The 24,452-nt window shown below is 44.4% G+C and overlaps 1 protein-coding gene across 1 annotated transcript; it reads left to right on the top strand.

Annotated features, from left to right (window-relative positions):
- The first annotated feature begins 1,605 nt into the window (after positions 1 to 1,605).
- LOC140403395 (volume-regulated anion channel subunit LRRC8C-like) lies at positions 1,606 to 18,925 on the top strand. The gene is made up of 2 exons (XM_072491325.1): positions 1,606 to 1,743; positions 16,607 to 18,925. The coding sequence occupies exons 1-2, from the start codon at positions 1,606 to 1,608 to the stop codon at positions 18,923 to 18,925; spliced, it is 2,457 nt and encodes an 818-aa protein (XP_072347426.1).
- Positions 18,926 to 24,452: the final 5,527 nt, after the last annotated feature.

Raw genomic sequence — 24,452 nt, 5'->3', positions numbered from 1 at the left:
CCACTGGACGGGACCAGACAAAAATGAGAGGACAAACTGGGGACAGAGATAGGATGGGGACTCTGGAACGAAGCACTGAGCAGGGTGAACTCCACCTCCTCCTGCGCAAGGCTAAGCCTAATGCAGCTCAAAGTGCCAGAACCCGAATGAGCAGGTTCTTCCCGGAGGTGGAGGACAAATGTGAGGGATAGCGAGGAAGTGAGGGCTTTAGTGGGTTGGTGCAGACTCAGTGGACCGAATGGCCTCCTTCTGCACTGTATGTTCTATGTTGTGGGGGTGAGGGTGAAGCTATGCCCAATAGTGGCAATCTTCGGGGTATCGGAGCAGCCAGAGCTACATATGGGGAAGGGGGCTAACGGCCTTGCTTTCGTTTCCCTAATCGCACGCCGGAGAATCCTGCTCGGCTGACGATCATCAGCACCACCCAAAGCTGCAGACTGGCTCGCTGACCTCTCGGAATTTCTCCACCTGGAGAACATTAAGTTCGCCATCCGAGGGTCAGAGGAAGAATTCCTGGATACTTGGGGGCAGTTCGTCGGCCTGTTCCAAAACCTGTTCAAGGCCAGCAACGAGGAGTAAGCCAGGAAAGAAAAGATGAGGAACCAAAGGACTGCGCAACCTCGGGGGGGGGGGGGGGGGGGGGGGATGGGGAAATGGGGAAACCACAAGAGAAGAGGATGGGTGCTGAAACCAATGGGGAGGGGGATATATACCAGGCCAGAGGGCAACAAAATGTCCATACAGTTAGTTAAATGAAGGACAAAACAAACCTCTCTGTAAAATAAAGCAAATTAGTGCGGGCAAGAAAAATGTAATGTATATAAGCAACAACTGTTTAGAAATATGAGAAAAGCCAATATAAAAGATTTTTTTTAAAAGCTTCAAACCCTTCACTTTGGAACAAAGGAATTCCAGCAATGGGTCCACAGTGATATCTCTCAGAGACTGATATGAAATATCATCTTTAAGTATCTTTTTATTTCCACTTATCTACTTTGATCTTTGTATCTGTATTTTAGTTAATAACTTTATCCCTTTAACCCAAGTAGATTTAGCAGTAGTTTTTGTAATAAACTAACCTTTATCTTGTTTCAAACTAAAGGTTGTCTGCTGGGTTAATTTTAAATTGAACCACTCATAGATTAAAAGAGGGCTATATACACACACACTCACGCAAGAAATTCTAACTCATGGACCACTTTGAGGAAACACCTTTTATGTAGTCATGACAGGTGTAAGTCAAATAGGTGTGGAAGGAAAATGAAGTTTAGGACACCTGATTTGGATTATAAGTAATTGTGTTTATTGTATTTTTATTATCTTAAGCATAACTTTGAAAAACATTACTCTATTCACAAGATATGGGCATCGCTAGCTAGGCCATCATTTATTGCCCATCCCTAATTACCTTTGGAATGGTGGTGGTGAGATGGTGTAATTATTAAAGTTTATTCTAGAATTATGTAGCGTACAATACATTTGTTTAAACCATAAACCATGTGGCTCCATTCTTTTAGTGAATACCTGGGTTTTTCTATTCTAAATAAAACTTGTTATTGGTTTCTACTGAGCTTATAATAACGTTATCTTTTCATCAAAGTAGATATGATTCCAGTGACAGAATTATCATATTTTGGAGAACAAGACCCAGCATTCAAAATCCTGAAGCCCTGGTGGGATGTGTTTGCAGAGTATCTTACCCTTCTAATGGTTTTGGTGTCAATGTTTGGTGGAGCACTGCAGGTAAAAAGAGGGGAGAAAAAGCCTTTCCAAAGATAACATGTAATTAAGCTGTGTTTTTGAACAATCTGTCCCCTCGGTGGATATAGAAAATTCCAAATGCGCTATTGGAAGAAGAGCAGGGGAGTTATAGGGTGAGTCTCCTGGCCTCTATCCATCTCTCAACGTCACAAAACCAGATATCCAGTCATTATCATACTGCTGTTTGTGGTTGTGGGAGCTTTCTGTGCACAAATTGGGTACTGCATTTCCTATATTTCCTCTGGCTGGGTGTCTCTAACAAGGGTAACAGTCTCAGGATAGAGGGTAGGCCATTTGAGCCTGAGATGAGAAACTTCTTCACTCAGAGGGTGGTCAACCTGTGGCATTCTCTACCACAGAAGGCAGTAGAGGTCATGTCACTGAATATATTTAAGAAGGAAATAGATACATTTCTGGACTCTAAAGGCGATAAAGGGTATGGGTGAGAGTGCGGAGGCATGGCATTGACATAAAAGGATTGTTGTGTTATGTACTCTGGGATAACACAGGCTGCAACTGGATGCAGCTTTAACCAAAACATACTCCAGACCTTGAAGTTAGTTCAATCTGATTAATGAACCAGTAGCACAGTTAGCACAGTTCTCTATGAGTTCGACCCTCTGCTAACCTAAGTGTGGTTACTCTGACTGAAGCAATGCACCGCTGGCCCTCTTTAACAACAGGTGCGGCGGGGCCAAGACCATTGTGAAATTCGGGGTGAACTTCCCTTAATAGTTAACCAGGACCAAAAACGAACGGGGGCCTGCCGGATGGCTTGAACTTTATCGCCTACTGGGTGTAGTCCGTGCCTGAAAATCCTGTAGCCCAAATAGACCACCTCCTTCACGTGGAGCACGCACATTTCGTGATGCAGGCGAACCCTGGCCGCCTCGAACTTACACAGCACATCCTCCAGGTTTTTCAGATGCTCCTGAGCGGAGGAACCGGTATTCAGCACATCATCCAGGTAGACTGCCACCTGTGGCAACCCACGGTGGATATTTTCCATCACCCTTTGGAATATGGCACATGCTGAAGAGACCCCAAAAGGCAGCCTTTTGCATGTTGATGGTTACGTATTTGTGTGATGATGGGTCCAAAACCAACTGGTGATAGGCATGGCTCATATCGAGCTTTGTGAAAGTCCTTCCTCTGCCAAGCCTCGTGTATAGGTCCTCAATCTTCAGCACCAGGTAGCAATCCAGACGGGATGCTCGATTGATTGCCATTTAGTAATCCCCGCAAATGCAGACGGACCTGTCAGACTTCATAACTGGCACGAAAGGCGCAGCCCAATCCGCAAATTGCACCAGGCGGATGATGCCCAGCTTCTCCAAACAGTCCAGTTCTGCCTTGACCTTCAGTTTCAAAGCGTAAGGAACAGGGTGGGCCCGAAAATAGCGTGGCTGGGCCCCCGGGTCTACTGATGTCCTGGCTGAGGAACTCTAAATGCTACTGAGGCCCTCTTGGAACACCCCCGGGAAACGTGCCAATTCGGTGTCCGGCCCGTTTGGGTGCATTCGGCATACTTGCTGCCAGTCCAATCAAAGGCTTTCTAGCCAGTCGCACCACAGCAAATGTGGGCCTGAAAATTTCTCCACCACAAGTGGTAGATTCGTCACTGAGCCCCATATTCCACGGGGACCTCTGAGGTACCCACGATCTCCAATTGTTCCCCTGTATCGTTGCTAGCTGGGCGACGATATCGCTCAACGCTAAGGAACACATCCCTGAGCGAATTTTGTCGTATGTCTGGCAGCTGATCACCAAGCCCACGTATCCGGTATAAAGTTCCATCCGAATCGGGAACCCATTGATCCGGACTGTACCTTGATAGGCGCCATCCGTGGTGCCGAAATGCAGCGAAGGCGGTGGGCCTACTCCGGCACGCCGTTGACGAAATGCATCCGTGCTCTGGGACAGTCAGCGGTGTTGAGGTGGCGGTTGGGTGAGGTTTCCTGCTGGAGTCTGTCCTGCCACCTCACTCTTGTGCCGGCGTGTTCATTATGCTCATCAGGGATCTCCGGTGTGCAGGACTCATGGTGTCTGTCGGCAGGGAAATGGTGCCGTCGGTCCTGGTACCCTAGAGCGTGCCCCAACAGCGGGAGTCTGGAATTTCCGCAAGGGTATGGGGCACTCCGCGCCCTGCTGGGCGACCAAGGTTCAGGACGGCCATCTCTCGGAACTCCTGGAATCCGGGTTCTGCACCCTCCCAGGACAACGCTGTCTAAGTCGCTTTTTTCAGGTCCAGATCAGTTTTACTCAATAATCGCTCTGGGGTTGCCCCGCCTCTGACCCATCAAACCAACCGGTCTCAGAGCACTCTGATAATGCCGGCCCAAACTCGCAGAACTCAGCGGGTTTGCGCAACCGGCCCAGGAATTGTGCTATGGGTTTATCCTGGTGTTGAGAAGCCATGTTAAAAATGAAAACGGCAAAAGAATAGTGGCGGTTTCGGGTTGAAATGATTGCCGACCAGCATAATGAGTTCCACGAACTGGCGTTTGTCAGGTGAGTCGTGAAAAGTAAACTTTTGATAATGCTGTAAGACTCCATACCACAAACCACAAACAGAGTCACCCATCCGTCTGTCGTCTCTGACTATGTTGTTCAGACGAAAAAAATATTTCATTCGCTCCATGTACTGGGTCCAATTCCCAGTCTTGGCATCAAATGCCTCAAGCTTACAAATGAGTGGCATATCTGCTGCTTGCGTGGAGGCCTCCTGAGGCCTAATCATGGTGGGCCCGATCCGGAGGAAACGGCGCTTCCTGCAGCTCCAATTAACCCTTGTCGCCAGTGTAAAGTTGCAGACAAGCGACCACTAGGAAGCAATGACTGTAGAAATGTTTGGTTTTATTCTCCTAACTTTACACTCCTCCTACTCCCCGAAGGGTCTCCTACTCCCGGCCCATACCCGGGCGGGGTATTTATATCCCAGCAGTCCCATGAAAAGGGGGGGTAACCCTGCCACCTCATCTCGGTAAATCGGACACTGATGTTGCAGATCCCTGGGCCTCCTGTCAGGTTATAACAATCACTAAACCTGGAGGCCCCAGTTGGCAATTATCCTGCCTGCCACAAACTTTATATATGAGGGGCTTTTTCTAGAAGTTGTGCATGTTTTGGAAACACAATCCATAAGAGTTCTAATGCAGAATGGAGTGCAGTAGTACTAGATTTTACACAATTCACCGGATGAATTTCTGACCTCAGTCATGATAAAATCCTAAGTGAGACATAAAAGCGTGAAGAATTTATATTTCAATAGGACATTTCAAACACATTTAAAATCCACAGTGTTACTTTTAATTTAAGTATAGCCACTGTTGTCATGTCGACAAAGGTCACGTCCAGTTTGTATACAACAAAGTATTACAACAATAACTGCCATTTACTTGACACCTTTAATATGGAAAAGGATGCTTTGCAGAGGGAACAGTTACAAAAAAACTAATGGATGTCAACTCCTGATGGGAGGCTTTAGGAGAAGCAACTGGAAACTTGGTTCCAAAGATAGGCTCTGAAATAATTCTTAAAGATGGGGAGATAATAAGAAAGGTTTCCAGACACAGAACTAAAACTGCTGTCACCACTGGTGGGAAAAAGGGATAAATGGTAAACAAAACAAATTACTAGTTAATGTCATTTTGGTTATCAGAGAAATGAGAAGTACATTAGCAGAATTCCCTGCTCCTTTTTAAATAGTGCAATGGGATCTCTCATGTCCACCTTATGTAATAATAATAATAACCTTTGATTGTCACCTCCCACAATCCAAAGATGTGCAGGTTAGGTGGATTGCCCATGCTAAATTGCCCCTTAGTGTCCAAAGATGTACAGGTTAGGTGGGGTTAGAGGAAAGTGTGGGAGGGGTGGGCTGAGGTAAGGTGCTCTTTCAGAGGGTCGGTCCCACTCGATGGGCCGAATGGCCTCCTTCTGCATCGCAGGAGTTCTAAATGTCTGTCGGAAACAGGGTGTGACATTCCATTGACTCTCTCTTGCTTACTATCATCCACAACAGAACAATTTAGACAGTGACTGCATTTACATTCTCAGAATTTACATCCTCGGCCATTTTTGGCTTGTATATCCATTAATGTCTTATTTAGAAGTTCAATATGCCTGTATGTAATTCAGGGGTTTTCTCCATTATTGGGACACCCTCATACTCCATCTGCCGTGTTCTTGGCCACTCACTCAGCCTGTCTAATTCCCCTTGAGGTCTCTTTGCATCATCCTCACAACCCACCGTAGGACACTAGCAGGACATACAATGACTTGGCTGCCAGCACGGCACAGAGAGCATTCTAAGAGGGTTCAAAACCGGGTGAGCAGTACCTGTTGGATTGTCTGGTGTTTACCTAGGTCACACATTCACAAATGATGGTCAAGGCTTAAACATACTCAAGTCAGAATACACAGTGACAACACGACTGATGATGTGATACAGTAAATGGTAGAACCACATCATCGGAATCTGATCGGTAAAGAGGTGCAAGGCCCTTAAATCCCAATAATAATAATAATCTTTATTGTCACAAGTAGGCTTACATTTACACTGCAATGATGTTGCTGCGAAAAGCCCTTAGTCGCCACATTCCAGCACCTGTTCGGGTACACAGAGGGAGAATTCAGATTGTTCAAATTACCTATAGCATGTCTTTCGGGACTTGTGGGAGGAAACCGGAGCACCCGGAGGAAACCCACGCAGACACAGGGAGAACATGCTGACTCCACACCGACAGTGACCCAAGCGGGAATCGAACCTGGGACCCTGGAGCTGCTACCCACTGTGCTACCATGCCGCCCCTAAGCATTGCAGCAACTAGTACCATAATGAGAATACAGCAAAGCTAAACACAATGTAATTAAACATATATTTAGAACTGTGAATCATATATGCAGTGATTGGACACTTGTGCCTTAAAATTTCTTCATCTTTATTTTTCCATTGCTACGCCTATGTGCAGCCTGGAAATCCATCGCTGGTATAGAGGCGGCTTGCTGACAGTTATACCCCGTTGACTCTGAGGACTTTAGCAGGTATCCTCTAGCTGCTAAGGATCTCCTGCACAGGCACTGATGCTGCCTTCCTCAGCCTGACCTACTGGAGACAACGTAGTCACTTTGCAGAGGGGTGATGGAGCAGCAGGGTACTCTTGGGTAAAAGCAAATTACTGCGGATGCTGGAATCTGAAACAAAAGAGAAAATGTTGGAAAATCTCAGCAGGTCTGGCAGCATCTGCAGGGAGAGAAAAGAGCTAACGTTTCGAGTCCAATGACTCTTTGTCAAAGCTAACAGACAGAGAAAGTGGGAAATATTTACACTGTGGAGTGTGAATGAAAGATGAGTCATAGCCACAGAACCCCAGGGAAACCGGGTGCTAATGGCCACAGAAACCACGGGGAAAGAGTGATAATGGCAGTCCCCAGAGAGAACAAAAGATGTGAAAGGCCAAACAGCAGAAAAACTAACATCAGAGGGTAAACTGTGACAGATGTAGCTGTGGAGGGAGGGGAAGGGGGAAGCAAAGAGGAGAAAGAGTAAGGAAAGGTTGATAAGTGGGGGGGGGGGGGGGGTTAAATATATATTAAGAAAGACAAGAAAGAAAGAAATGGTAAAAGACAGTTAAAATGAAATGGGATGAAAATAAATGGGTCAAGGTGGGGTAGAGCTAATCATCTGAAGTTGTTGAATTCGATGAGGCCGGGAGGCTGTAGCGTGCCTAACCGGAAGATGAGATGTTGTTCCTCCAGTTTGCGTTGAGCTTCACTGGAACATTGCAGCAGGCCAAGGACAGACATGTGGGCATGGGAGCAGGGTCTTTTGTTAAAATGGTAAGCAATGGGAAGGTCAGCGTCCTGAATGCGCAAAGACTAAAGATGCTCAGCAAAGCGGTCACCCAGTCTGCGTTTGGTCTCTCCGATATAGAGGAGACCACATTGGGAGCAGTGAATGCAATAGACCAAATTGGAAGAAGGGTTGTGATGGAGATCACACTGTCCGCAGAATTCGGTTTAGAATAAGGACATGTATAATATAAGCAGCAGAAATTAATACATCAAGTGTTTTAATTCAAAGTGGAATAAAACCACTTCAGCAGAAAGGTCTTTCAAAAGTCACTACCAGCTGCAAAAACTTTAGCTGACCCCTAGGATCATTAAGCCATCCCAGACAAATGCAGGGTTAAGGAAGATCCTTGAATTGACAGCCCATAAATTCTTCAAATTACCTTCCTGCAAATATAACCACAAGAGCGGGGGAAGGTATTTTAGAGATAGCAAGTTGAATAAATTAAACAAACTTCTTTCTTAGATATATAAACTTTGACACTTAAGATAAAGCAATTTGGAATAGTGGCTATCTGGACATATATATATTTAAGAATATTGACACATGGAAAATAGACAGAAGTAGAAATATCTCTCAACAACTCCCTGTCCAACCATATATTTTAGACACCTGACATTCAAGCAGACACATTATTGTTGATAAGCCACAAACCTGGCCATTTGGTTTTAGGAAATTGCCCAGTAGGGGAGATAAGACCCAGGAAAAGCCATTCACTAAATAGGGAAAATTATGTATAAAAGAAGAGCAGATTGGCAGAATCAGCACTCACTCCCTCTCTGGCTAGAGTGTGTCAAAATACTGTTCTTCCACCTGCTTCGTCAAAACAAAGACCATTGTGGTTTTTGTAAGTATGTTTCTAAGAAATGTATTAGAAATTGATATGAGATACTTCGGGATTTTCCATGTTCAGATATATCCTTCTCTTAGAGAAGTTTGTTAGCAGATAACAAAGGACTGTTAACTGATTTATATTTTTAACAGATAACAAAGGACTGTTAATCAATTGGATTGGATTGGATTTGTTTATTGTCACGTGTACCGAGGTACAGTGAAAAGTATTTTTCTGCGAGCAGCTCAACAGATCATTAAGTACATGAGAAGAAAAGGGAATAAAAGAAAATACATAATAGGGCAACACAACATATACAATGTAACTACATAAGCACTGGCATCGGATGAAGCATACAGGGTGTAGTGTTAATGAAGTCAGTCCATAAGAGGGTCATTTAGGAGTCTGGTAACAGTGGGGAAGAAGCTGTTTTTGAGTCTGTTCGTGAGTGTTCTCAGACTTCTGTATCTCCTGCCCGATGGAAGAAGTTGGAAGAGTGAGTAAGCCGGGTGGGAGGGATCTTTGATTATACTGCTCGCTTTCCCTAGGCAGCGGGAGGTGTAGATGGAGTCAATGGATGGGAGGCAGGTTTGTGTGATGGACTGGGTGGTGTTCACGACTCTCTGAAGTTTCTTGCGGTCCTGGGCCGAGCAGTTGCCATACCAGGCTGTGATGCAGCCCGATAGGATGCTTTCTATGGTGCATCTGTAAAAGTTGGTAAGAGTCAATGTGGACATGCCAAATTTCCTTAGTTTCCTGAGGAAGTATAGGCGCTGTTGTGCTTTCTTGGTGGTAGCGTCGATGTGGGTGGACCAGGACAGATTTTTGGAGATGTGCACCCCTAGGAATTTGAAACTGCTAACCATCTCCACCTCGGCCCCGTTGATGCTGACAGGGGTGTGTCCAGTACTTTGCTTCCTGAAGTCAATTACCAGCTCTTTAGTTTTGCTGGCATTGAGGGAGAGATTGTTGTCGCTACACCACTCCACTAGGTTTTATATTTTATGTTTTTATATTTATAATTTATATTTTTAACTCTGCAATTCTGTATGTTTCAATTGAGAGTATCTTATCATAAAATACTATTAGAAATTAAACTGTGCAGTCTTACTCTCAATAAGTTTTAGATCCTAGACACTCGGGCAGCACTGTGGCACAGTGATTAGCACTGTTGCTTCATGGCGCCGAGGGCCCAGGTTCGATCCCGGCTCTGGGTCAATGTCCATGTGGAGTTTGCACATTCTCCTTGTGTTTGTGTGGGTTTCGCCCCCACAACCCAAAGATGTGCAGGATAGGTGGATTGGCTATGCTAAATTATCCCTAAATTGGAAAAAATGAATTGGGTACATAAAATTTATAAACAAAATAGAAAAAAAAAGATCCTGGACACTCATTTAGGAAGTCTTAAATGACAAGGATCCATGACCCGACAGAGATAGGGGATTTAGAGTGACGTATTTGAACTTCATCCATTAAAAAGATACTGAAATCCTGTTTAACTGTTTGAGACACAGAAAAGTAACCTCCCCTCGTGAGAGCTATTCGGAGTCTTAACAGAGAAAAAGATTTCCCTCTTTTGGTGGCTTAGCCTGATATAGGTTAGTAAGATAGCCCCTTCGAATCCGGAATACCTAAACCGCTCACAAGGTGACCTGGGATAAAGCCCCTGGGGTGTCTGGCTGGCTCTGCTCTTCCCTGTGCATATGCGATGGAACTTCCTTGAAGAGAAGGGGCACCTGAAGGGAGGTCTCATGCCCTGTCCCCTTTTTGCCTAGCCACTGCTGCACTGAACCCATACCTAGAGTGATGGAATGCAGGTCTGATTGGATATCCTGTTCTGCTTAACTTGGATCGCCAAGAAGGCGCCATCCTTTCCAGGGAGGCAGCTAAACACTCGCATGTTGGAGCCACAACAGCATACAGAACATGGACAAACTTCTACAACCTTCAGTCCAGTCTGCACATGGCCTTTGGCATCTCTGCTAATGTTCCCCTCCCTGTCTCTGCATCTCCGTCAGGTCTCTTATAGCTGAGTGCAGAGGCTAAGCATTGGCCTGGTCTCCAACCATACTCCGATCTCAGCTGTCACCTCCTCTGCCAGTTGCAGATCCATGTTAGTAATGTGTTCATCAGATTGTGACTTCAAGCCGAATCTAGAATATGCACCCACTGAGGTGAATGTTCCGTGCTGGTGGAGGGTGCAGTTGAACGCCATGATGGTGCATCTTCTGAGGCATCATTCTCAAAAGTGGGTTTGGGGTTGATTTGGTGGCTGGTCTCCCTTGTTGGCCACACACTTTTCTGGCTGCTATCTGGGATGGAGAAAAGAAAGATTAGTAGACACTTAAGGAAGACTCCCTTATTAAAGCAATGTTTCACTCTGTGGGCTCATCTGACAACAGTAGACTGGAGACATATTTTCACTGGCTTCCTGCAAGAGTGCTCTCTCTTGATTAGCGCAAGCATGGTCCTGCTCATCCCCAGCTGTATCTGCAGCCTCCTCCTGAATGGGGTGAGCATTCAAATATTGGGCATGCCGCCGCCAACTTGGCCATAAGAGACCTTTCTGTTGTGTGAGTTCTTATCCTGCAGATAGACAGAAGGATTGGTTGTCATTCCAGTGGGTGCATGAGCAGTTTAGGAGCATGCATATGTTAGCATACAGTGAGTGAATGGCTATCTGAGTGCACTTTAATTATGGCGTCAAGATCTTCAACCCGATGAGGTAATGGCAGGGAGGGTGACTTTCTGCCCACTCCTGCGACATTCAACGAACACCTCGCGGGATGAATATGTACTAAGTGGATCAGGGGATATGGGGAGAAAGCAGGAGAATGGGGATGAGAAAAATATCAGCCATGATTGAATGGCGGAGCAGACTCGATGGGTCGATTGGCCTGATTCTGCTCCTAGGTCTTATGGGAATGAGCTAAACAGCTCAAGATCACACATGGTCGGCCATATCACCCTTCCCCCACACAGAGGAAATCACTCCCATCCGATCGCGCCACCAAACATAGACCTTAGAACAGAAGGTTCCGCCCATTAAGTATAATTTAAAAAAACATCTAGAATACCCAGGTTTGATCCCGACCCCGGGTCACTGTCCATGTGGGGTTTGCACATTCTCACTGTGCCTGTGTGGGTCTCACCCCCACAACCCAAAAAGATGTGGAGGGTAGGTGAATTGGCCACGCTAGATTGCCCCTTAATTGGAAAAAAAGAATTGGGTATTCTAAATTTATTTTTAAAAATGTGGCAGGCAGGCAGGTTGGTGTGACGAGTTCTAGTATGTTTTTCTCTCTTGTTGGTTCCCTCACCACCTGTCGCAGACCCAGCCTAGCAGCTATGTCCTTTAAGCCTCAGCCATCTCGGCCTGTGGTGGTGCTACCCAGCCACACTTGGTGATGGACATCAAAGTCCCCCACCAAGAGTACATTTGGTGGCCTTGTCACCCTCAGTGCTTCCTCCAATTGGTCTTCAACATGGAGGAATACTAATTCATCAGCTGAGGTGTGAAGTTAAAATCTCACCACTATTCTTAGAATTCCCCCTACACCAAAAAGGGTCGATATTCTAAATGGTGAACAGGGATTCTCACTCCCTGACTCCTGTGCAGGGTTAGGTGGGTGCTATTCAGGTCAAACTATATTTTCAAGTTATCCCCCGGTATAACCCATTCCTTCACAGAAGAATTTTATCTACTTACCACTTAGTAGCATCGATCCTGGGTCCCGCGATGCTAAGTAAGTCAAGTAGACGTTGTAATAACCACTGTTTCAGGTTAAACTTTTAAGTTATTTTATTATTATATTTTTTCTTTTAAAAGATGCAATCACTCTTTACAGAAAAGTTAAAAGATCTTGCTTCTGGATCCTTCTGGTTGGTTGAAGGGACCTTCAGGCCCAACCTGACAATCAACCTTTTAGAATCTGGTCTTCTCTAGATGTATTAGCTGTTTTAGCTCGGCTGGTTTGCTCTGTCCCTTTCCCATGACTGAGCTATGAGAGCTGACTCTGAGCTGACTCTTGTTCCTTCTCTGCTTCTCTGCCTCTCTGCCTCTTTCTCAGGGTTTATATATTTTTCTAACAGTTATTAAGTTTTTATGACTTTATTGTAAAGTATCTTTTATTTCACTTGGATTGTAAAAGGTACCTTTAATCTGAATTTTTCTAACACAACTAAGTATTCATTTTGAGCATGACCTCATCTCATCGGTCTGATTACATTGTTTCCTTTGTGATGTTCAAAATGCTTTGATTTCAAAGATGGCGTTAGCTAAGGGGCTGGTTTAGCTCATTGGGCTAAATCGCTGGCTTTTAAAGCAGACCAAGGCAGGCCAGCAGCACGGTTCAATTCCTGTACCAGCCTCCCCGAACAGGTGCCGGAATGTGGCGTCTAGGGGCTTTGCACAGTAACTTCATTGAAGCCTACTCGTGACAATAGGCGATTTTTAAAATTTTATTTTTTTGATTCCTGTCATTTCTGTAGTTATATTATTATCAAATTGTGTCCACAGCTCATAATTTTGACTTTGATTTGGGTTTAATTTGTGTTCTCGTAGACACGTTGTCTCCAGTTTCCATATTCACCTGGTGTCAGCAAATTTTCACACCTAGAACTGTCACCTAATTCATCTGAACCTCATCCATTCTTTTCCAGCTGCTTACTTAACTTCAATGAATGTGTGAAATATTGCTTTTAGCTTTATACTAAAGATTCAATTGGTGGTTAGTTAAAAAGACTTGCCTCACATTTAAACATTTATCACCTAATTCAACCGAAAACCTTATCCATTCCTTTCCATCTGCTTACCTAACTTCAAAAGGAGGTGCGAAACATTGCTTTTAGCTGTATACTAAAATTCACTCGATTATGACTTGAAAGACCTGCTGTTTTGTTTGCTAAGCCTGTTTGACCAAGGCTATCTATCTGCATTTCACAGCCCTCTTCTGCAGCTGCTGTTAACCCTTTGTGAGATTTTTCCCTACATTCTCTCATGCACCCTTCGATCAGGTATTACCAAACGTCCATGTTTCAAATGACATATCTTTCCATATTTTCAATTACAGGGGGTAATCAGCAGGAGGTTCCCTTGCCTGTTTGACCTGAAGCCATGAGACTTTGTGGGGTCCGGAGTCGATGTTGAGGACTTCCAGGCCAACTCCCTCCCAACTGTATACCATTGTGCTACCGCCACCTCTGCTGGGTATGTCCTGCTGGAGGGACAAGGACATACCCAGGGATGGTGATAGTGGTGTCTGGGATATTATCTGTCAGGTATGGTTCTGTCAGCATGACTATGTCAGGCTGTTGTTTAACTAGCCTGTGAGACAGCTCTCCCGATTTTGGCACAAGCCGCCAGATGTTAGTAAGGCGGACTGTGCACGATCTACAGGACTGGATTTGCTGTTGTCGTTTCCAATGCCTAGGTCGATGCTGGGTCATCTGTACAATTTCTTTATTTTTTATTGACTTCGTAGCAGTTTGATACAACCGAGTGGCTTGCTGGGCCATTTCAGAGAGCATTTAAGAGTCAACGACATTGCTGTGGATCTGTAGTTACATGAAATGAAATGAAATGAAAATCGCTTATTGTCACGAGTAGGCTTCAATGAAGTTACTGTGAAAAGCCCCTAGTCGCCACATTCCGGCGCCTGTTCGGGGAGGCTGGTACGGGAATTGAACCGTGCTACTGGCCTGCCTTGGTCTACTTTAAAAGCCAGCGATTTAGCCCAGTGAGCTAAACCAGTAGGACAGATCAGGTGAGGACTGCAGATTTCTTTCCCGACAAGACATTATGTATGACAGATTTTGTATGACGGTATGAGAGTTTGATGGTCATCATTAGACTTTTAATGGGGGTGGCGCAATGGTTAGCACTGCTGCCTCACGGCCCCGAGGACCCGGATTCAATCCCGGCCCCGGGTCACCATCTGTGTGGTGTTTGTACATTCTCCCCGTGTCTGTGTGGGTCTCACCCCCCAACACAAAGATGTGCAGGGTAGGTGGATTGGCCACGCTGAATTGTCCCTTAATTGGACAAAAAAAGAATTGGGTATTTAAAAAAAAATTTTTTAAAAATCATTTGACTTTTAATTCCAGATATTTATTGGATTACATTTCCACCATCTGCCATGGTGGGATTCAAATCGGGGTCCCCGGAGTATTGTCCTTGCACTGTGGATCACCAGTCCAGTGACAATACCATTATGCCACCACCTCCCCTACGCACCACCGCCTCCCCTTGTAGAAAGCAGTCTTTTTCTAGTGTTATTCTTCCCCTGACCTCCCCAACCTTCCTTTTCCTGCATCTTAATTTGTTGAATCACTCCTTGTCTTATATCCAGATTTATTTTCCATCAGGGGCTTGTGTTAAAACTTCCCACATCCCGTAATGTATTTTGGTCAACTTTAGCTAGTTTAGGGGCAGCACGGTGGCGCAGTGGGTTAGCCCTACTGCCTCATGGCGCCGAAGTCCCAGGTACGATCCCAGCTCTGGGTCACTGTCACATTCTCCCCGTGTTTGCGTGGGTTTTGCCCCCACAACCCAAAGATGTGCAGGGTAGGTGGATTGGCCACACTAAATTGTCCCTTAATTGGAAAAAATGAATTGGGTACTCTAAATTTATTTTAAAAAACTTTAGCTAGTTTAATATATCCTCACTATGTTTATGGGACTCCTATAATTTTTAGGGTGATTCTGATTGAATACAGGAATCTAAACCCAAAGTCTCCCTGCTTCCCTTTTCTGTTAAACCTTGGTATTATCCTGATGCCTTTTGTAGCACATTGTGGCGACTGGGGGATTTTCACAGTTACTTCATTGCAGTGTTAATGTAAGCCTATTTGTGACACTAATAAAGATTATTATTATTATTACTTCCAATCCATCCCCTCCCTTACTCATATGACGGGTGGTTTGCCATTGCATGGTCGTTGCCAGCCACAGTAATTACAGTGAATGTCCATATCATACCCATTTCCTCAGGCCACACCCCAATTGTTGTCTTGACCTTCTTAGTTGTTCTGTGTGGGCATACCAGTGGGTGGAGTCAATCCTCACTTTATGTTGATGACACCCATTGACAGCATGCCACCAATGAATGTCAGTGGATCACAAGCTTGAATGAAGCCATCTTTGGGCGACCAGTTAGCATAAATTTGGATGTGTTTATTCTTGTTTTCAGGGTTTGCTTGTCCCTTTCCACCACCCCGATGGTTGTGGGTGACGTACATATTACAGGTGATCTTCATAACTATCTAGAGTTCTAAAAACATTTTCCCGGTAAAGTATGATCCCTGGTTGCTAGCTACCTGAATTGGTTTTCTGCATATGCGGACCACCTCAGACAATAGCGGTTTTGCTGCTGTGAGAGCCATGTTAATCTTACAGGGGAAGGCGTCAATCCATTTTGAGAATTTTTCAATCAGCACTAGACATATTTGTAGACCAAGAATACCATGGTGAGAGGACCTATAAAATTTACCAGAATGTGTGTGTCCTGGGTCCACCTGGCAGGAGATGTTTCTGCAATAGTGCCCAACTGGACCAAGTGCAAGGGTTATGCTAGAGACACAGAAAACATTGGAGTCCTCAAATACCATTTCACAGCCACGGTACCATTCCATGGTGGATAGTTTCTCCAGTCTGGGTGGTCTTTGATGAATAGTGACCCTACGACTGGATAATTATGCAGTAATTTGGATCACATGTTTCCCTCTGGCCGGCAACACACAAATCCAGAGTTGGGGCGGCACGGTGGCACAGTGGTTAGCACTGCTCCCTACGGTGCTGAGGACCCGGGTTCAATCCCGACCCAGGGTCACTATCTGTGTAGAGTTTGCACATTCTCCCCTTGTTTGCGTGGGTTTCACCCCCACAACCCAAAGATGTGCAGGTTAGGTGAATTGGCCTTGCTAAATTGCCCCTTAATTGGAAAAAAATAATTGGGTACTCTAAATTTTTTTAAAAATCCAGGGGTGACAGAGGCACCCTGCTTGAGGAAAGTAAATTAGGCCCATGAGGTCAGAACTGGCAGAGACTAATCTTACTGGTGTCGTGCAATAACAATGGAATATGTTTCTTTTGTGGCCTACAACGAGGCTAGATCATTGAATGGGCTTAATTAATTAATGTTCAGTCTTTTAATTCTCAGGTATCAAGTGGGCAGATTCTGTGTCTCCCAGTTCCAGAGGGTCTCTCCATTCAAGAGCGTCAATGGAACCATTCTGTTTTGGAGGAGCTCAACCTGAATGTGTTTGCGACTGGATTCCAGACTGGTCTAGATGTCCAGCAGTACTACCTTATTAATCAGTGGTGCTATGATAATGCGGTCATATGGTTTTCCAAATATTTCCCTTATCTGGTCCTTCTGCATTCTCTGATATTTCTAATCAGCAGCAACTTTTGGTTCAAATTTCCGGGCACAAGTTCTAAGATAGAACATTTCATTACTGTCCTTGGAAAATGCTTAGACTCTCCATGGACTACCAAAGCGCTGTCAGAAACTGTATACGAGGAATCTACCACTAGAATACCTGTAGTTTCTGAATCAAGCATAGATCAATCGTTATCTTCTATTAACAGTCCAACGAAGGTGGATTCTTCTGAGTCATTGTCACAAGAGATTGATTTCAGTGATGATGTCCATAAAGCAGATAAGGTTTCACTTTTGTCTAAAGGTTCCTCACAAGGTTTGAAGGCTGCTGCTGGAATAATGGTGGACAATTCCTCAGTGAAAATTCTGGATAAAAAAGAAGGCGAACAGGCCAAATCCTTATTTGAAAAAGTGAAGAAATTCCGCCTCCATACAGAAGAGGGAGACATTCTCTATACGATGTATTTGAATCAGACCATTGTCCGAACTGTGCAAAGCGTGGTTATTCTTGTCTACATCAGCATTTTCATTCCACAAATGTGTAACAATATCCACTGCATAGATGCACTGCACATCACTGGGTTCACTGACTTCTTCTGTATTCATAGCTTATGGAGAATGTTTCGAATGCTATCCTTAGTGTACATAACTGCAATAGTCTTATACAGTTGCACTTGTCTGTACACACTGCACTGGATACTCTATTATAAATTGAAAGAGTATTCATTTGAAAATGTGAGGGTTGAAACTGGGATGGATGACATTCCTGATGTGAGAAATGACTTTGCTTTCTTGCTCCATCTCATCGATCAGTATGACAAACTTTATGCCCGAAAGTTTGCAGTGTTCCTGTCAGACGTGAGTGAAAACAAACTTCTTCAGCTCAATTTGAATCATGAATGGAGTCAAGAACGACTAAAGCAGCGTCTCATCACAAACATGGAGAACAAAGTTGAAATGCACCTTTTCATGATGCCTGGAATTCCAATTCAGGTTTATGATCTCACAGAGATTGAGGTGTTAAAGCTGGAGCTCATCAAAGGTGTTGCCATTTCTGCTGCCATTTCCAACCTGAAAATGATGAAAGAAATGTGGCTGTACAATTGTTCAGTTAAAGTAGAAAGGCAGGCACTGTTATTCCTGAAGGAGAATTTGATAACTTTACGTGTACGCTTTGGTATTGCTGATGAAATACCTCCGTGGATATTCACCTTGAAAAGTTTGCGTGAACTCTATATCGAGGGGCAACTGCAGACAGATAGCAAAATCTCCACAGCTCTGCAGATGTTTCGGGAACTGCCAAAAATAGACACTTTGCATCTGAAGACCAACATAACCAAGCTGCCAACTGCAATTTTAGACATGGCTCCTCACCTTCTGTGCCTGATAATCCACAATGAAGGAGTCAAAATAACATCAATTGCAAACATCAAGAAACTTTTCTGCCTGACTCTGCTGAGGCTGCTCCATTGTAATTTGGAAAGAATTCCGAGTGCCATCTTCAGCCTGACCAACTTACAGGAGCTTGACCTCAAAGACAACAACCTGAGTTCAACAGAAGAGCTTGCCAGCTGCCAAAACCTTCGGAAACTTATCTGCCTCAGGTTGTGGCATAACAACATCACTTCCATTCCTGTTCACATTGCCAAAATTGCCAATCTTGAAATGCTTTATCTGAACAAGAACAAGATTGAATTCCTGCCCCTAAGTCTGTTCAAACTTACAAAGCTGCTCTTCCTGGATGTTTCCCATAATCACATCTCCAAGATACCCCCTGATATCGAGCAGCTTGCAGAGCTGCAGCATTTTGCTATAGAATGCAATAAGGTGACTGAACTTCCTGAAAACCTTTTCTCTTGCACCAAACTCCGTGTTCTGAACATCTCACATAACAATCTAACTCACCTCACTCCTTCTATTGGGCGTCTGCGGCAACTGCAACTCCTGGACATTAAAGTCAACAAACTGGACAAACTTCCAATCGAATTGGGACAGTGTGCTTCCCTCCGGAAAAACCAACTGATTGTAGAAGATGACATTTTTAAAACACTGCCCCTGGAAGTCAGAGAGCAGATTGCAAACACCACATCAAGCTGAAATGTGAATGTAGAACATCTAACATTAATAGTATCAAATCTAGGGTGGGACTGTGATTAGCACTGCTGCCTCACACCGCCGAGGATTCAGGTTCGATCCTGGCCCCGGGTCACTGTCCATGTGGAGTTTGCACGTTGTCTGCGTGGGTCTCACACCCACAATCCAAAAGAAATGTGCATGGTAGGTGGATTGGGCACGCTAAATTGCCCCTTAATTGGGAGAAAAAAAAATCAAATCTAAATGTAGCTAACAGTTGGTTTCATGGAATGTTTTGCTCAATAGGATGGTGATGTTTTACATATATACAGCATCTCATTGTCCAAACTACAGTCCGAATTAATGGAGGTAATAGTAAGATGGTGCAGCCCAATTTTGGTATTTGGAATAATTCAGGCACTTGCACTTATATAGCTGTTTAATATTTTAAATATATTCTTAATATTTCCTCAGCGATTGCATATATTTCTAGTAGTAAATGGCACTGATTTATTTTAACATTGTGTTTGTTGATGACAAAATAATTTGGAGCAGGAGCACCGCCTGCTGACTATAAAATGTTACTACACCAAGAATCCAGGTGCCAAATGACAGGTTGCATTTTCTCTTAACTTTCAAAACAGCTGATGTACCTGGTTTAGCTGCTATCAGCAATATAATGATCGTTAGCTTCATCCTTTATGTAATTTGTTTATGAGATCTTGCTGTGGGGAAATTGGTTGCAATGTTTCTAACAATATAGCAGAATATATTTAATTGGCTGTAAAGGGTATGTCCCCAGATCCTGAAAAACACATCTCCTTAATTTATCCAGAAACATTCATCATAATTTACAAATCCCATCCTAGGTTTCCCCTTATTCCAGTAACTTGCTTGTAATGTTTAATCTTTCAGCCTAGTCTCCCGCTCATTACTGTTTCAACGTTCAGCCATCAACGCCCTACTGATAAAAGTTCTTTCCTAAACCTTTCCACCTTGCTACTTTTCATCACCTTCAAAATTCTTGCCAGAACCTAGCTTTTTCCTAATAATCGGCATCCCTTTATCTCTAACCCTTGCTTTCAATGTTATTTGCTGTTGTTCAGTTTGACAGCATGAGAATCCCTGGATGTAAATCTCAGCTGAGACAAGGACTCCAATCTTGGTGCTCAACTTTCTTAGTGGCAAATTGAAAATTAGGAAGAAGAGCTAATTTAGTCCCTTGAGCTGGTTGCAGGGGATAGGCGAGAGTTGAGAGGCATTTTAGAATCCTGTCGTGCCTCTTCTAGGCAAACTGCACCTCTGATACACATCGAGAATATGTTTTTGGAACAGCCCTCAGCCATTCCTAGTCCTGGCTCTTCTCTACCTATAGGGAATGTATGACCTGGAATCAGAGACCTACCGTGAGAAACACTGCAGGAATCTTTATTAACATAATCCTTTGAGCTCAGTGCTATAAAGTAAGTCAGTAAAGTCGCCATAGTCCCAGATGACCACAGGCTGCTTTCTCCCTTTTGAGGGGGGAGAGCTGACTGGTGGTGATTTAATCTGAGGGTCATCACACCTGAGGTGAAGGGCAAGGTTGAGAAGGCGGGGCCTTTGCGAATAACTCCAGCCGGCATGAAAATTGTACCTGCACTGTTTGCCTCGCTCTGCATCACAAACCAGTTGATCAGACAACTGAGCTAAACCAGCCCCCATTTATTCATGAAGGCCTACCGTCTCACCTTGCCCCTTGCCTGAGGTGTGGTGATCCTCAGGTTAAATCACCACCAGTTAGCTCTCCCCTTCAAAGGGGAAAGTAGCCCATGGTCATGGACTATGGCAGCTTTACTCAGTTCCATAAGTATAGCAGGGCCTCCTTTCTAACCGTTCACATTCACCTGTTGGCCCCCCCAGCAATCCATCCTTGACCCACTCCTCTTTCTCATGCTGCCCCTCAGAAACATCATCCAAACTCTATTGCCCATATCAAGCTTACCCATCAAAGCCTACCTACTGACTGATTATTCAAAGTTCGATCATTAGAAATTGGTGATTTTTACAAAATGCTGTGTCTGGAATTACTTATTATTTAGATTCAACATTCTCCCCGTGTCTGCGTGGGTTTCACCCCCACAACCTGGTTAGGTGGATTGGCCACACTAAATTGCCCCTTAATTGGAAAAAGAAAATAATTGGGTACTCTAAATTTATATTTTAAAAAAATTTAGATCAATATTGATCATCAGTGGACTCATAAAAACATAGATAACATAATATCACTGAGCTCCTCCATCATTATGATCATGGCTGATCATCCAACTGAATAGCTGAATCCCGCTTTCCCCCATATCCGTTGATCCTCTTTGCCCTAAGTGAAAACATACACTGTTTTGGCCTCAACTACTTCCTGTGGTAACAAATTCCACAGGCTCACCAATCTGGATGAAGAAATTTCTCTTCATCTCTGTCCTAAATGGTCTACCCCGTATCCTCAGACTGTAACCCCGTAGTTCTGGACACACCCACCATCGGGAACACTCTTCCTGCATCCACCCTGTCGAGTCATTAGAATTTTATAGATTTCTATGATATCCCCCCCTCATTGTACTGAACTCCAGCGAATACAATCCTAACCGATTCAATCGCTCCTTTTTTAAATTTAGAGTATCTAACTATCTTTTTTCCAATTAAGTGGCAATTTAGCGTAACCAATCCACCTACTCTGCACATCTTTGGGTTGTTGTGAGGATGCGACCCATGCAGACAAGGGGAGAATGTCCACACGGATAGTGACCCGGGGCTGGGATCGAACCTGGGTCCTCAGCGTTGTGAGTTGGCAGTGCGTTTTTAAAAAAATTTGAAAAGTAAATTTAAGAGTACCCAATTCTTTTTTTCTAATTAAGGGGCAATTTAGCATAGCCAATCTACCTACACTGCGCATCTTTGGGTTTGTGGGGAGGTGAGACTTATGGAGACACGGGGAATGTGCAAACTACATGCGGACTGTGACCCGTGGCCGGGATCGAACCCGGATCCTCAGCGCCGTGAAGCAGCAGTGCTGACCACTGTGCCACCTTGCTGTCTCAATCTCTCCTCATATGTCAGTCCCACTATTCCAAGAATCAGTCTGGTAAACCTTCGCTGCACTCCCTCTAGAGCAAGAACATTCTTCCCCAGATAAACAGACCAAAACTGCACACAATATTCCAGGTGTGACCTCACCAAGGTCCTCAGCAAGACTTCCCTGCTCCTGTATTCATTTCTCCTCATAGTAAAGGCCAACACACCAATTGCCTTCTTTACCGCCTGCTGTACCTGCATGGTCACCTTCAGTGACTGGTATGAGGACACCCAGGTCTCATTGCTCATTCTCCTCTCCTAATTTATGGCCATTCAGTCTGTCTTCTTGTTTTTGCTACCAAAGTGGATAACCTTGCATTTCTCCACATTATACTGCAACTGCCATTCATTTGCCCACTCACTCAACTTGTCCAAATCACACTGCAGGTCCTCTGCATCCTCCTTGCAACTCACCCTCCCACCATGCTTTGTGTCATCTGCAAATTTGGCAATATTAAATTTTGTTTCCTCATCTAAATCGTTGATATATATTGTGAATAGCTGGGATCCTAGCACCGATCCCCGTACCCCACTAGTCACTGCCTGCCAATTTGAACAAGTCTCCTTAATTCCAACTCTTTGTTTCCTGTCTGCCAACCAGTTTTCTATTCATCTCAATACACTACCCATAATCCCATGTGCTTTAATTTTACACGCTAATCTCTTGAGATTTTGTGAAAGCCTTCTGAAAGTCCAAATATACCAAATCAAACTGCTCTCCCTTGTCAACTCTACTAGTTACATCCTCGAAGAATTCCAGTAGATTTGTCAAGCATGATTTCCCCTTCATAAACCCGTGCTGACTCTATCCAATCCTGCTACGTTTTCTAACTGCTCTGCTATAAAATCTTTGATAACAGATTGTAGAATTTTACCCACTACCAACATCAGGTTTACTGGTCTATAATTCCCTGTTTTCTCTGTACCTCCCTCTTTTAAATAATGCAGTTACATTAGCTACCCTCCAATCTGTAAGAACTGTTCCAGAGCCTATAGAATCCTGGAAATTGACGACCAATGCATCCACTATTTCTAGAGTCACTTCCTTATGTATTCTGGGATGTAGATTATCAGGCCCTAGGGATGTATCAGCCTTCAATCCCGTCAATTTCCATTTGTCCACTAATATTGATCTCCTTCAGTTCCTCCCTCTAAATAAACCCTGCATTTCCCAATATTTCTGGTATCGGATTTGTGTCCTCATTTGTTTTTTAAATTTTTATAAACTTTCGCGCACCCCCCCCCCCCCCCCCCCCCCCCCCCCCCACTTGTTCCTCTCTGCACTCTTGTCTTCCCTCTGCCCTTTTTGGGTTCTCCCCTCCCCCCTTTCTTCCTAATCACGATCGGCTTCGAACAGGTCTTGGAACAAGCTGATGAATAACTCCCACGCTTTGTGGAAGTCCTCGTCTGACGCTCGGATCTTCTCCAGGTGGAGAAATTCCGACAGGTTTGCCAGCCAGTTTGCAGCTGTGGGAGGCGCTGCTGATCGCCAGCCGTGCAGGATTCTCCGGCGTGCGATTAGGGAAGCATAGCAAAGGCATCAGCCCTCTTCCCCATCTGTAGTTCTGGCTGGTCCGAAACCCCGAAGACTGCCACTCTCGGGCACGGTGGAGCCCCCTGCAACCATGGACATCGCCACGAAAAAGGCAGTCCAGGACCCGACAAGTCTGGGCAGGCCCAGAACATGTGGCGTGGTTCTGTGTCCTCATTTGTGAAGACAGAACCAACATATGTATTTAGTTTCTCAGCCATTTCTTTGTCCCCTATTATACATTCCCCTTTTTCTGACTGTAAGAGACCTACATTTGTCTTCACAAATCTTTTTCCCGTCATGTACCTATAGAAACTTTTCCAGTCAGTTTTTATGTTCCCTGCAAGCTTACTCTCGTACTCTATTTTCCCCTTCTTAATTAATCCCTTGATCCTTCTTTGCTGAATTCGGAACTGCCCCCAGTCCTCAGACTTGTTGTTTTTCTTGGTAAATTTGTGTGCTTATTCCTTGAATCGAATACTGTCTCTAATTTCCCTTGTTATCCGTTGTTTGCCACATTTCCCTTTTTACTTTAGTCTTTCCATGTGTTGTCACAAGACTTATGTAATCAGAAAAATTGGTACTGACATAGCACTTACAAGATTGTACAGAAAGCTAATTAGGGGAACATTTAAAATAGAAAAAAAATTAAGTTGTGCTTGGGTCTGGATTTTTAAAAAAATTTAGAGTACCCAATAATTGTTTCCAATTAAGGGGCAATTTAGCATGGCCAATCCACCTACCCTGCTTTGGGTTGTGGGGGTGAAACCCACGCAGACACGGGGAGAACGTGCAAACTCCACACAGTGACCCAGGGCCGGGATTCGAACCCGGGTCATCAGTGCCGTAGGCAGCAATGCTAACCATTGTGCCACCATGCTGCCCTTCTTGGGTCTAGACTTATGAAATATT

The sequence above is a fragment of the Scyliorhinus torazame genome, chromosome 27 (assembly GCF_047496885.1).
Source record: "Scyliorhinus torazame isolate Kashiwa2021f chromosome 27, sScyTor2.1, whole genome shotgun sequence".
Taxonomy (NCBI): Eukaryota; Metazoa; Chordata; class Chondrichthyes; order Carcharhiniformes; family Scyliorhinidae; genus Scyliorhinus; species Scyliorhinus torazame.
The sequence above is the reverse complement of the archived record's forward strand: the minus strand, read 5'-3'. Positions and strand labels throughout refer to the sequence as shown.